The sequence below is a fragment of the Glandiceps talaboti genome, chromosome 17, assembly GCF_964340395.1.
Source record: "Glandiceps talaboti chromosome 17, keGlaTala1.1, whole genome shotgun sequence".
In the NCBI taxonomy this organism is placed as follows: Eukaryota; Metazoa; Hemichordata; class Enteropneusta; family Spengelidae; genus Glandiceps; species Glandiceps talaboti.
The window spans coordinates 10,381,119-10,395,589 of NC_135565.1; the positions used below are offsets into that span (position 1 = coordinate 10,381,119).

Below are 14,471 nucleotides of genomic sequence, written 5' to 3' on the forward strand. Positions count from 1 at the left end.
CACATGACGTGTGTTTATTTCAGTTATCGGCAACTTCTTTCCCGCGCAAAACTTGATAACATTTTATGCAATTTCGGTAAATTTTTAGTAATTTTTGGAGAAACGATTGATTTGATATAGTTGTGATTCGATCGAGAAAAAATAGTTACTCCGGGTGAGACTTGATGAAGCGAAAGACGGGTCAGACGACCCTTCCTTGCCACGATGCCTTGGCAGTGTAGGTATATTTGAAGTCAGGCTACCCCATCTTTTGCATGCCCGATCAATTGTATTCTGTTGTTATGGAAACGGTTTATTCTGCTTTATCAATCGCAGCGAGGTGACGTTTCACGCATGGTGACATCAGAGAGGGTGATAAAAATACCATCTCACTTTGCTCGATTCCGTCTTCTTTTATGTGTCATTCAATGCTATCTGTAAACAGTGTAGCGATCAGAAACCAATATCTCCGAATGTCATGCCTGATTCGGTGCTCACACCGTCCAATTGAGTTGTCACCAACGGAGAGGGTTTTCTGTCCCTGGCAGCGGTCATATCGTCAAAATGATCAACACTAGCGAGGGAAAGCATAGAAGTCGTTCTCATATACTCGTTAGTGTTTTAAAAAAAACGAAGGAGTTGTTAATATAAAAAAAACCCTTCAATTGTTTGATTCAGATTGTCACTTGTCACAAATTGACGTCTCTTTCTTTAGTCATCAAATCTGGATGGGTTTCAATTGACTTTCTCTATAACAATACTTGTTTTGCAGTAATTGTTATCTTGACTTCATTTCTTGATACTTGACTGACGTGACTTGAAAACTGCAATAACACTCGATTCATGTACAGGTAAGATAGTCCACTATAGTTACCAACCGTCTTAATTCTGACTTGCCAAACACGCAGACGACATTATTACGTTTTGTGGTGAAATGTTACCACGCAGACGACATTATTACGTTTTGCGATGAAATTTTACCACGCAGACGACATTATTACGTTTTGCGATGAAATTTTACCACGCAGACGACATTATTACGTTTTGCGATGAAATTTTACCACGCAGACGACATTATTACGTTTTGCTGAAAATATGTTTTGCGACGAAATTAACAACATAAATGATACCGTAAACGTGATTACAATTTTTATTTACTGGAACAAAATAAGTAAAACAATGGCATTTTTCTTGATGAGGACACAAAAGACAATTTCAGGGGATAAAAAGTCGTCTAAACATGACTACACAACATGTCACCGTTTGCATTTTGTTCTGGATAATAAATTAGATAATGAATTATCGTCAAATGGTGAGTAGGACACAGTCCATGTTGGTATTAACGAACATTAATGTATAACAACGTGTATATTCTACATTCTGACAAACAACATATTTATAGTCAGACTCAGTTTGCATTGCGATTAACATTTAGGTGTGAACAACAATTGTCTGGTGGAGCAATAGAAAAGTTGGTCCAGAACAAAAGAATGGTCGTATGTATAATATATATATATATATATATATATATATATATATATATATATATATATATATATATATATATATATATATATATATATATATATATATATATATATTATACAACACAGACACAGTAGAATTGTTCCACGTTCATCTGGTCAACCTACATGCACATAGATGTTACCGCTGACTTTACGTCCTTACTCTCATGAAGTTGACAACTAATAAAGCAATTTAGACTTAGGGACAGAATTACAACATAATAGGAAACAAAGTTATCTTTGCAGTTTAAGGGCATCATGATAACATTGCGATGACAAGACTACCATTGATAGTGATGGTATAGAAACCAACACATCTGTTATTTGGCAAGGTTCTCTGTGTGTCTGTGTGTGTCTATCTGACTCTCTCTTTCTTTCTTTCTCTCTCATTCTCTCTGTCTCTGTCTGTCTGTCTGTCTGTCTGTCTGTCTGTCTGTCTGTCTGTCTGTCTGTCTCTTTCTCTTTCATTCTCTCTATGTCTCTGCCTGCCTGCCTGCCTGCCTGTCTGTCTGTCTGTCTGTCTGTCTGTCTGTCTCGCTCTTTCTTTCTCTCTCTCTCTCTCTCTCTCTCTCTCTCTCTCTCTCTCTCTCTCTCTCTCTCTCTCTCTCACATACATATACACCACATGAGATAATCCCTCCCCTGGTCTCAATGACATGCGGTTTATAAATATTGCTATAGTACAATTTGGAAGGTTACCGGTATACAAAGGAAAACAAACAAATTATGAACCTCAATTACAGAAATTGGGTCATGACAAATTAAAACTGTGGCACCATTTGAAAGGACCTTCATATGTACTCATCTATTCGATGTGTATGGACACGGTTTTATATTATTCGGGGAGAGTTGCAGTACCACCTGTGATACGTGTGACAAAGTTTGGACTTCTCTCATTTCATATTGGGTCACGTTTTTGCTGTGTGTTCCAAAAAAAAACCACCTCAAAGGACAACGCTTGATTCCTACGCCAAGTTGATCTAAAAATGATTTCATATATTAGGAAACGGGTTTTTTTTGTAATTGTTCAGATATACAAGTGAAAGGTTATGTTATGGCTCTTACAAAAAAAGAGGAAAAATGTTCATTAAAAATGAGAAAACTTACGCTTGGAATGTTGTCTTGGGTACAGATCCCTTCTTGTAGTAATCTGTCTCTGATTTCCCAGGCAAATATAGACGGACATTCTCGCTTATACTGGGCGATTTTACCCACAACATTTGGCGTGGCCACTCTTGGTTTGCTGCCTCCGATCGCCCGGGGTCGAATTGACCCCGTCTCGTAGTATCTGCCCAGAATTTTGCTAACACATCCGTTGGACACTTGGAGAATGCGTGAGATGTCGCAGGGTCGGGCACCACTGTGCGCTAGTTCAACAATCTTCTGCCGCGTAGAGTCGGGTAAAGGCCTACCGTTGACGAAAACACCCCCAAGTTGATTTACACCACTGTGACCTGTTTTGAAAGAGAGTAGAGAGTAGAGAGGAAAGAGAGAGAGAGAACGATAGAGAGACAGAGCGACAGAGAGAGAGCGAGAGACAGAGACAGAGACAGAGAGAGAGAGAGAGAGAGAGAGCGACAGAGAGAGAGAGAGAGAGAGAGAGCGACAGAGACAGAGACAGAGAGAGAGAGAGAGAGACAACGATAGAGAGACAGCGACAGAGAAAGAAAAGAAAGATACATTAAAACATGTATAATGTATAATGTAGTCTAGAATGGTCTTCTCTCTAAATGAATAATTTACATTTTATTTGAAGACAAAAATCATACTAAATATATCATATTGCAATTGGGATTACAAAACACACAAAATATAACATTTCAATTTTATATTAATTATTCATTCAATGATGTCAAACAAGACTTAGTCTATTAACTATGTCTTAAGATGTTTCAGTTCTTTGTAGTAAGACAAACTATCAAAGTCGAAAACGAAAGTTATTAATTTGAAATTCTCACTCTTTGGTTAAACATCTTTGTGGCAGCCAGTTCAAAAAATGTTCCCAAGGAAGTACTATTGGTAGAACCCAGTATGGTTTTTGGTCGAATCTGTGCTCATCAAACACACGAATAACTTAAAATAACAACGAAAGAGAAGATAGATGTTTTTGTTTCTGAAAATGTACTTTACTATTTTTGTAATTTTTAAACCTAAAAACTAAATTAACTATTCCAATTTGTCTTGTCTTGTGATCGACTACAAGACCCTGCCCACTAATAAAAACGCTGTCTCAACTGAATATAAGTTTGTTTTTTAAATCTTTAAATTCTTTTGTCAGATTTGAAGTGAATTTAAACTCAAGGAAGTAACTTTTCTTTTTTAAATAAAAAGTCACTAACTGAAAAGTTGAGTTGTTGGTAATCTACAACGGGACAAACTCTTGGCTGATAATAATTAGCATTGGAGTTGGATCAAAGTAATATTTTGAATTATTGAAAATTGGGAATTTTACTTTAGTGTGTATTAATGAACAATTAAGGGACTTTATCTGTTCATGGTAGATATTACCGGTAGTAGTGATGTTTTTTTGTTTTTTTTAGAGAGAATTGAATCACAATTCCTGTATCGCTTAATTCGTATCACAGTGATAATGACTTTTATGTTTCTTTTTTTTCAAACTGATTATAAAATCGAATTTGTAATCTAACTTGCGTATTCGTTAATATATCATTTGTTTATGTCTCACGATTTTAATTTTTTTTTTAATTTCAAGTCGTTTGTTTAATTTGGAATATTAGTAGTGTGGTTGATACACAACTCTTGCAAAGTTCAGAGGTCAGTCAGTGACCCGGTCACAGTTTCGTGAGAGCTGGGAAAGAAAGGGGAGGGAGTTATCGTATAAGTGTGCATCGTTACGAGTTTTTAACATACTAGATAACTTCGTTATGCAATTCACGCCAGTTATGACATTTTTACGAAGGCACTACCTTAGGAGACGGCGATGTGGATGCGATGAGCGATATATCGGAAAGTTCGTAGTGAGTAAAGAAACTATAAAAATAACAAACAAACAATTTGACACGAACAAATCAAAATTATAGACTATCTGTAGTAATGACCGAGTAGAAAAGATGAACTTTCGTACGGTATATTTGTTTTATTGACTTTTTAAGAGCCGACTAGTCGATGTGACACCAAATGTCGTGGCCCTCCAGCGCTTTTCGACTTAGCGGCAACGGATATATAACCATGCTGACACGCACCGTAAACTGTGTCGTGTTTCAATCACGTAGCTCCAAGCTACGATCGTTTTGTTCACTAGTTTTATTCATTGACTAAAAGGAAAAACGCTTTCTTGTAAACTGTTGGTAGAAGCGTCAAACAGTCGACAAATGCTGGTCGATTGCATCGGTTCATGATCGGTACTTTGAAGTCGGCAGGTAGCGGTGACACTGAGTACTTGCCTCCCATGTTCCCAAGCCTAGGCGACGTTGATCGACGAGCTATGGGTAACCATCATAACCCAGCAACCAGACAGACTTCTCCGACTCGCATATACCCGCTTCAGAAACAACTACCAAATAACTTATATATTGCATCATATTATACTATACACTTATCGTGATGGGCGTCACTATTTTACAACGGGCAAGTAATGGAGGCAAAGCCTTCGATTCGATCACATAGATTTTGCCATCAGACAAGGCTCTTGACAGACAAATACATAAAAAATGTCCAAAATAGTAAGTTAAAGAGATAGAGATGCTATAACACACTCGTACCATTCAACTAAGTTTCAAGTAAACACTGCAATTTACTTTGACGTCAACCCGTCAATTCATGGCCTTAAGAAATATCCCCTTTTCGACACAATGTTGATTTTTGAAAAAAAAGCCTTTGACTGTACAGTAACAATAAGCTTGGAGTGATTCGATATTAATGGCCTTACATTACTAAACATTAAGCCTTCTTTGTTGTAATATGAAAATATTTTTTTTTATGAAAAGAATACCAGTTTAATTTCACGGAACCGTTCGGAGCGATATTGGATTGTGGATTATGGGATGTCGTACGTATTGCAACAGTAAGCCTCATTGTTACGAATACGACTGGAACTTTCTCCTTGTTACGCCGTCTATGAATTACAGGAAACGACACGCGCTGCAATGCAGTCTAGTGTCTGATTAAAAACATTTCATTACTTGATGTGTGATTACAAAGAGTCGGTCCCATATTAAAAATCGCGAAAGAAGCGGACGTTGCAAATCATAAGCATAACACGTTACTGTAAAAATTAAAAAAAAGCACAACGTAACGCTGCAATCATTTACTCGACACATTCAAGAATTGCTGGATGGACAGCCACGTGACAGCATGGCCAACTTGGCCATGGCCAACACGTTGGTGGGTCACCTAGGAAGATGTGGTTTCGTGTCTTCCGTTAGCTAAACTCAATTCATAGATACAAATACGAAAGAAAGAAAACGGAAATGATTTCATCCCAGAAGCATCTAATACTGCCCCATCTTAAAACTTGTCAATAATTGTGTTATGGTGTCTTAAAGTCATATGGAGTTATTGTGGTTCAAAAAGCCTACAGTTTGGAGTAGTTTATGTGACGTTTACGTGCTCTGTTCAGTAAACTGTGTGGCATGTAAAGATAAAGTAAATTTTACAATCTAGTGCCTAATATGGGCTAATTGCATCCATGCAATGTATTAATATCAATAGATCCGAACATAAATTCCCCTCGAAAATCTACTTTCACCCAAATGTATTTGACTCATATTCCAAAACAAATTGTGCAATGTTTCTGAAGAAGTGCAAACCAAACAACAACATAGCTAAATAACTCCTTTGATGGGAGGGGGGGGGGGTATTCATGTCAGAAATGAACAAGGAAAGTATACTCGGAAAAGATCTGAAGCACTGCACAACTATAGATACACATTTGGTTGCAGCGTTTTAGTTACTGACTAACTAACTAACTAACTAACTAACTAACTAACTAACTAACTAACTAACTAACTAACTAACTAACTAACTAACTAACTAACTAACTAACTAACTAACTAACTAACTAACTAACTAACTAACTAACTAACTAACTAACTAACTAACTAACTAACTAACTAACTATTAGCACACAACGTGCTGAGTTCTAACTTTCATCTCAACATTTCAATACCGGACAAGGAACAATCAAACATAGCAATTGCGACATGTATTCACCTATCAAGAGTGATAACGATTTATATGACTTAGATGACGAATTTCTTGACGACAAATGTCCCCCACTACGGACGTAATAGAAGCAAATATACAGCGAATATTAACACCTACATGCCGAGAGAGTAGTATGGGAAAAGTCCGACTGTTCGTCAATTATTGCGAGCCTTATCATCTAATACGCAAAGGACACCCAGTGGTGACAGAAACGTCATAACTCACGATCATTCAAGTGGCGCTTGTAAGAAGACTGAAAAACCAATATTGGCCAATCAACGTTACTGATCATACTTTTATTAGCGAGCTGACAATCTTTAAATTGACGGTTACTGAAAAATACTATTTTATTAACTTTGCATCTCGTTCTGTCTGAACAACGTCAAATAAAGAAAGGAGACATTGAAAAACGACATTGTAGGGGCTCCTATCAGCGCAAATGACGCCCCGCCATGTGATTTTGACTGTAGAACAGTGCAGCCGGTAGTTTATCATTATGTAGCCAAACAGTGAAAAGAAGTCGTTCAAATTATTTCAAATAAAGCTTGGATGATGTATTAAATTGCAATCTAGCCAATTTTCCTACTATGAAGTGAATCGATGTGCGGTTACTGCACAAACTCGCTTAAATGGTTTATCACAACCACGTCTACATGCATGCATACACTACTCGCAATTGGAACAGTGCTGCATGCAACACCAAAAACTCTCACGTCGACGCTAAACTCTAAATTCTTTTTTTCCCCCCAGATTTCTACACCATATTTTGATATATTCATAACCTTTTAAAATATGAATAAATCATTTTAGAATTAAATCAGAGAAAACGTACTAATCCAGGAGTAGTTTAAATGATGTTTTTTTACAAAGCAAAGAAACCGGAATACATCAGAATTCATTATGATCAATACAAAGGAGGACTGCCTTTTAAATGTGACAGTTCATTCTGTGTGCGCTGTATTAAGATGACACCCAAATAGACAATATCACCAGTCAATCTTTTCAATCTATAGTTACCTTGATTTTATTATCGATTTGAAAATGATTGCCAAAGTTTAGGAAAATCACGCTGTAAAGAGAGTGAGTTTTGTGCTTTATTGATATCTATGTAAACTGAGCATGGAAAACTGCGCACGTGTATATTCAGTTTTTGATGCAAGTTGACTCTAACATTTGATGGAGAGAGACGGTAATGATATCAATATTGTAATTTGCAATGACTGTGTTGATAATTGATACAATGTCCAACTCTAGCAGACTATTGGGGGGGGGGGCGCTTTAAGATCATAAATTCGAGTGTGATGCTCTCTTGGTCAAGTGTGATGTTAGTTCTAGCTTATCATGATCTGACATCATCGTGTACTAGTATACTGTTCACATTTTGCCGCCGAGTCATGGCTCCAGGTTGAAGAGAAAATCAAGTGACTTTTTATTGTGACCGCGTTAAGAAATCATGACTCGGTACATTCTATATTTGGATAGGATTCATAGAATGTTGAACACTGCGTAAACACGACAACAATTACGTTTTGGTAAGACTCACTATTTAAATAAACTCTTAAACAGAGAATCGTTTACATATGCCCTAGTCTTGTATTGCACACTCCATACACCGTGTTTATAAAATGAAATGTTGTAATCGACACGAGTCAAATCAAATATACACAATAAATTCACATCTCTGAAATTATGACGCCAAATATGAATGTTGTGTTTATTTCCATTGTTAGTACTTCACAGTGAATGTCCTCGTTAGAATTACACTTGGTGATCTATGGAAGTGAAATATCCTTAATGGGTGGAAATTGACAACCCTTCTACGTCAGGAAATGTAACATCATTTCAATATATGCTGCAAACTATGCCGGGATCTAAAGGTCTCTCATTTGCATGGTATTGTTTGTGAAATCGACATTGCTAACACGTTGTCATGGAATTTAACATCCGAGGAATATCTTACAAATGTAAAACAGTGAAACTGACAAAACTTTACTGTATATAGTACGTTGCTACAAAGTGGTCATTAAGTATGGTATCTATCTCACAGAGTCCTCCAGGAGGGTAATTCGGAGCGAAAATTGACGGAAGGGGATATTATCATGCAACAAATCAAATGTTAGCCACTAGTTTTCTGATGACATTATAACAGCCATATTGGTTGGTGCATTCTTCAACTCATGCAGCTATATATTAAAGTTTCAAATACATCTTAGATGGATGATTCACTGTAAACGATGTGAAAGTGAAATTTCTTGCTACTTTTTTTGGTCTGTCGCCATTTAGCAATCGAAATGACTCGGGTAATGATTCAAGCGGTTGGGGACAATTCAACTATCTTGGCGAGAGGAAGGTGAGACTTCATTGATTAACTTTTGTGGATCGAAGAAGAGGGGTTCGATGAGAAGTCATCGTGGATAGAAGAGGAGAGGGGGAGGGCTTCGATGACGAATTATCGTTGATGGGGAGGGGGTGGCCTCGATGACGAACCGTCGTAGATAGAGAAGGATAGCCCTTCCACGACCAAATAGGAAGTTATGACACATATCAACATGGACGCTTCAAACACAGCTCATTTCGGAAGTGTGAAAAACTAATGAGTGCACATGTGCACAGACAACTTAATACACTATTGTCTCAATAACACGAGTTTGCGAGAGTGTAAAACTAATGCTAAGATGACGTAATTAGGGTTAACTTTCCAAATCTCCAATTGATACTTGTGTCCCATCTGCCGTATAAAACAATGGAAACAAATTAGACAAAGTGCCGCGAAAATTAGCACATCATTTTAAACAATATAGTACATGCTGTAACAAGCAATGTACCGAAAAAAGTACAACCACTAGTTCTATAGTCTAAACCTAGCTGTCATTATCAAAGTTACTTAAGTAGGAGAGATCAGCTCGAAAAAAAAAACTTACATCAGGTCTTCCAGCTAGTGTTATTAAAAACCAAGATGATGGACGGCGTTACAGAGAAATCGTGTCCGTGTGAAAGTATACTTGGAGAGAAAATAAGGGCAATGCGATTTACTGGGAACGGACTCAAGAAATTAACACGAACTGGACATCTCCCGTGGCCTTGTTAGCTAGCATTGTCATGTTGTGACTTCAGCGAACTCTTCAACCGTTTCCCCCATTGAAATCTATGCTAACCAATCAGGTCGTCGAGAAACTGAATGTTAGCAATGTTATTACATACAGACGAGTGCCCAATGTGTTCACGAAACCCGAGTCAGTAAAAAAGGTGACAAGAGCGATTTTTTTCGGTAGGTGTTCACCCAAGCGACAAGGCTCCCTTTCAGAAATGTCAAATCGAAAAAAAAAACAGAAAAAAATTGCTCTTCTTAAACTCAATCTTAAGAGGAATAGTTGTCTTATTTTGATGTGATTTTTTTTCTCATAACTCACCACGTTGCGGCTTGAACTCACCACGTTGCGGCGGCTTGCTTCTGGACGTTTCCAAATTTGTTTGATTAAGAATGCAGTTCTTCTCGTGCACTGAAATCATGCTTTTGTTTATAAGAATTGAGATGACCGAGTCCCCTTCACTCCTTTACTATGAATGAAGAGTCGCAATTACGAACGGAGCATATCACACCGGTTTACGACTGTACTGGGAGTTGTGGGTCCCGCCCTAGTCATGCATACACATGAGATGATATGGAATAGGCAGTACGATTATTCATATACACACAGTATAGTAGTAGTAGCGTTGACCGTGCTATCATCAAGCTAATCCACAACGTATTATCAACAACGCGGTATACACGTAATATATGAGATCAAAAAAAAAACCTCCTTACACCTGTATATACTAGCGTCACGTCATCATCAGCCACATGCTAAATACCTAATCACATCCGCCGATGGTGTGAATCATCACCGTGTGTAGGTCGGCAAGGGGTGAGCTTGCAAGAACTGTACCAAATATTGAGGTGGATTATAGTGATTGAACACTGGTACTAATGTCTAAGTTAACAACAGAAAGCATGACTTTGATGGGCGACTTATCTCACATTACCTATATTGTTCGTGGAACCGATAAGTAGCCATTGTCTGCGGGAGTAAAAGACACACGATTTGGGACGCACAGCTACACGCACATCATGGCATTCAATTAGCCCTACCTACCCCATCAATAAACCCAACAGCACAACGCCAGCTATTAACTCCCCAATCAAATAAAAGCAATTATTTAGAGAAAGAAATAATTGTTTTGTGTAGATAATAAATATTTAACACTGGTATATTTTTTTCTTTTTTTTAAACATGAACACAATTATAAAAGTGTCACTTTAAATGAAGGCATACAACAAACTCAGTGTCTTGGTCACCAATTAACACTTCAGGAACAGTGGTGTATTTTTTTGAAGAAACATCGACTAGGCTCACAAACTGTACCGAAGCGTTCAATATTTGTAGATTGGTGTTAATGAGAGCGTACCAGGTTAACAAAGTTGAGTACTAAAACATTAACTTGGAAGCAATATCAATAACTGTCGGTGACTCGTTGATTACACCAATAAGCCGTTGGAGTGAAGATCAACACATTTACATGTACATAGCTATTAAGTCAACAGGTGTCGGTTCGTGACTGAACAGTCTTGAAATCCCAGCAGACGACAAAACAATCTAAAGAGCTAAACAAATTCCTCTGACGATGAAAACATCACAACGAAAAACTAGAGATTTACCTGATAAAATAATTTTGCTTCGCAGGAGAGGTAACATCGTCTGTCGCCGGCCAAGCCATCCAGTCGCTACGAAGTCTAACATGTTGTCGCTAGATTGAAACACTCTGCCACTTTTTATACGGACCCATCATAGTGAGGCAAGGCACTGTAACAATGGTCGTGAAATATTCACTAATAGTTATACCGAAGCAACATTATACTATTATCAGTGGCACACTGAATTTCCGAGTTACAAGTAATTCCTCTGTGTTACTGTCCAACCCGATCTGAAGGGGACCCGTGGTTTTGAACAAAAGCTTGCAAACTCCGACAAAAGCTTCAGTTCTAATGAGCCAAAGTTGCCATTAAAGCATTCGGTCGATGCGGTGCCGAGACGAAACCAGGCATCGGTTTTCACAGTTTCCACTCGACGCAATTACAAAAAAAAAACGAAAAAAAATTCATCCGCTCTCAACTCAAAGTGATTTTTTTCACTGTTTCTGTCTGTTTTTATACAAGAGCAAAACAAGATGTCCTCTGGGGGGATTGGAAACCAACTAGTTTGAGAGGGATTACGTAGTGATTATGTAGCGATTATAGGTACAGTCGTCCCGTTCTTAGCTATCGACTACTACGCCATGGAAAGTTCTTATTAACACTAACAATACTTCTTCCCAACTTCCCGTTGAAAATCCCCACGAAAAGCAGAATGTTTTGGGGCTATTTAAGAAAAGAATCCGGCCATAACGGAACAGATAGTCCCGCTATCCGTAACCGGGAAAAGAAACCGAGAAAATGTGAATGCTAAAGGTACCCTGGCGGCTGAGATGCTACAATAAGCTCACAAGACTTACTCCTGACAGATTCTAGATTTATAAGACGCGGCACTGTATAAAGCACAGCCTGGCATTTCTGTTATGAAGTTATCCATACAACACAGACGGATACACTGAATGTTGCCCGCGGCGAGAATTTTTCCCCCTCCTCGAAAATCTTGTTGACGTCAGTGGCAGCGGATCGGTTCTTGTCAAAATCTCTCAAATAAGCGAGATCACGATGCAATTATCATCACGAGTGTTGTAGATGCGTTAAACGCTGACACAGAAATCGCTGCCTGAGTAGTTGTCATTGTTGGTCTCGGAAATGAAAACGTTGCGAGTTATGAACATGTCGATGACAATCGCTGCAATTTCGCTGTCTGTACGAGACGCGATTACCCGCTTCTTAACACTTCATATAAAAATAATAGACTTGATAAAAAAAAGATTTCGCAAAAAAAGGAGATAGGCCATTCAAAAACTGACTTGTACATCACAAAATATTGTCACAACAGAGGAACTCATCATAAACACGATAAAGTTGTGCGAGTTTTAGATAACCGGCAACCATGTTTTTCAACTATACTATGTGCTAGTGTAAAATGCACAGAGATTGCAAGACAGCTTCGATGTAAGTACACTATTATCAACATTCAGAAATCACTTTCCCCCTTTCATTAAACAGCCACTGAATATAAGTGAATACAATTTTTTTTTTGGAAAAAAAAATACAAATGGCCTTAGTAAATGCCAAGCAGGAGAACTACAGTGGAAATATTACTCCATACAGTGGAACTGGATAGCTCTTCGGAAGTCCTCACAAGGTGTTATGTTTCGAGCCCGACTTACGGAGACGAGAACCATAATTAAAACTATCCCTCCTTCAATGTAGCAATGCGATACTGGCAATAAGCAATAATGAACGAGTCCTCCATTCGTTACCACTACCCCCTCTATTATGAAACTATATTCGTCTCACATCGCTGGGGATTCAAACTTTTTTCTTCTGATAATAATAATTGAATAAAATGCTCTGCCTTACTTGTAATCAAAGATCATTTTTATCTTGCTCTTTGAATAGACTGATAGAAAACACGACACACCTTATACACGAGATATGTGTCATCGTTAAAACGAACGTCCGACTAACGTGAAGTTTAAAATCTATATCGACATTCATGATTGATGAAAGAGGTTATTATATTTTAGGTTTGGCGTTGGGGATTCTCTCTCTCTCTCTCTTCTTCACGGTATTGATGTTTCATTTCGGGTTTTGTTGACACAATGCAAGGATTACGTCATACCGTCCACATCAGCTACCTTATTGTCTAGTCGCCTGTAGTCCTGACAGTCAAAATAACCTGCTTCCAGGTTCAATGAATCAGTCTGTTATGTCGAAAATCTAATATCCTGCTAACGTGGGAACTTGACGAATACTACAATTTACGGACAGAGAAAGAAATTATGCTTCCAAAGAAACTTTTCTCTATGAAATTAAACTTTCAGAGTGTTATGTGATCACTGTAACCATTGCACGCCTTCTAGTCAATAATAGATTCGCCATCACGTAATGTCATGGGACTATTGGACTTTTAGGTGATCTCTACTAGAAACAGTCAAACATGTGTTAGCAATTGTGTCTACATATCAAACGGGTAACATAGCAAATAAACACTCAATAAAGTCAAAGTCAATCTCACCAAATTCTATATTAGCACACATATATATATACAATATGTATATTAATGTGTAGTTTGAACTCCATTCTTGCTTACAAATTGTAACAACAAATTTATAAACGTAACACCGTGGACTGATTGTAACTCTCCCTTGAACGACCATTGTTTACAGTTTACCGATCATCTTTTCTGGCTCAATATACTGACCATAATAATTGCATTTTGACATTCTTTCCCTTTTTTTAAAATTAAAAACACCATTTCTTTATCAACTTTGATTTAAGCCAATTAAGTTGACTAAATGGTCTGTTTATATCCTTGTTTATATCTTTGTTTATAGGAGTTAAAACTGCGTGTACAAATATACAATCTGTTTGATAAGGCAGACTCCATCGATCTAACCACAAACCCCACATTTCAATATTCTAACCTTTCTAGTCTTTCTAACTTTGCTAAACCACAGGAAATTATAAAAATAAACAAGATAATATTAGGTCGAAAAAAGAGAGAAAAAAATCGCTAAAATGTAGCACTTTACATTTTGTTAGAACATACCTAAATTTAGGAAGGGATAGGGGTGGACAATCGTATCCTCGTCTGGCTATCCTTGCATAGTCTAAGCTTAATT

At 37.6% G+C, this 14,471-nt stretch overlaps 1 protein-coding gene across 1 annotated transcript in view; it reads right to left on the reverse strand.

Moving 5' to 3' along the window:
* Window positions 1-11,449, reverse strand: part of LOC144448362 (paired box protein Pax-6-like) — a 48,497-nt gene extending 37,048 nt beyond the window's left edge. The window contains exons 1-2 of the mRNA XM_078138583.1: window positions 11,368-11,449; window positions 2,613-2,959 (exon numbers count right to left, since the gene is read on the reverse strand). Of these exons, the coding sequence (XP_077994709.1) occupies window positions 2,613-2,959; window positions 11,368-11,449 (429 nt within the window). The remainder of the gene's footprint in view (window positions 1-2,612; window positions 2,960-11,367) is intronic.
* Window positions 11,450-14,471: the final 3,022 nt, after the last annotated feature.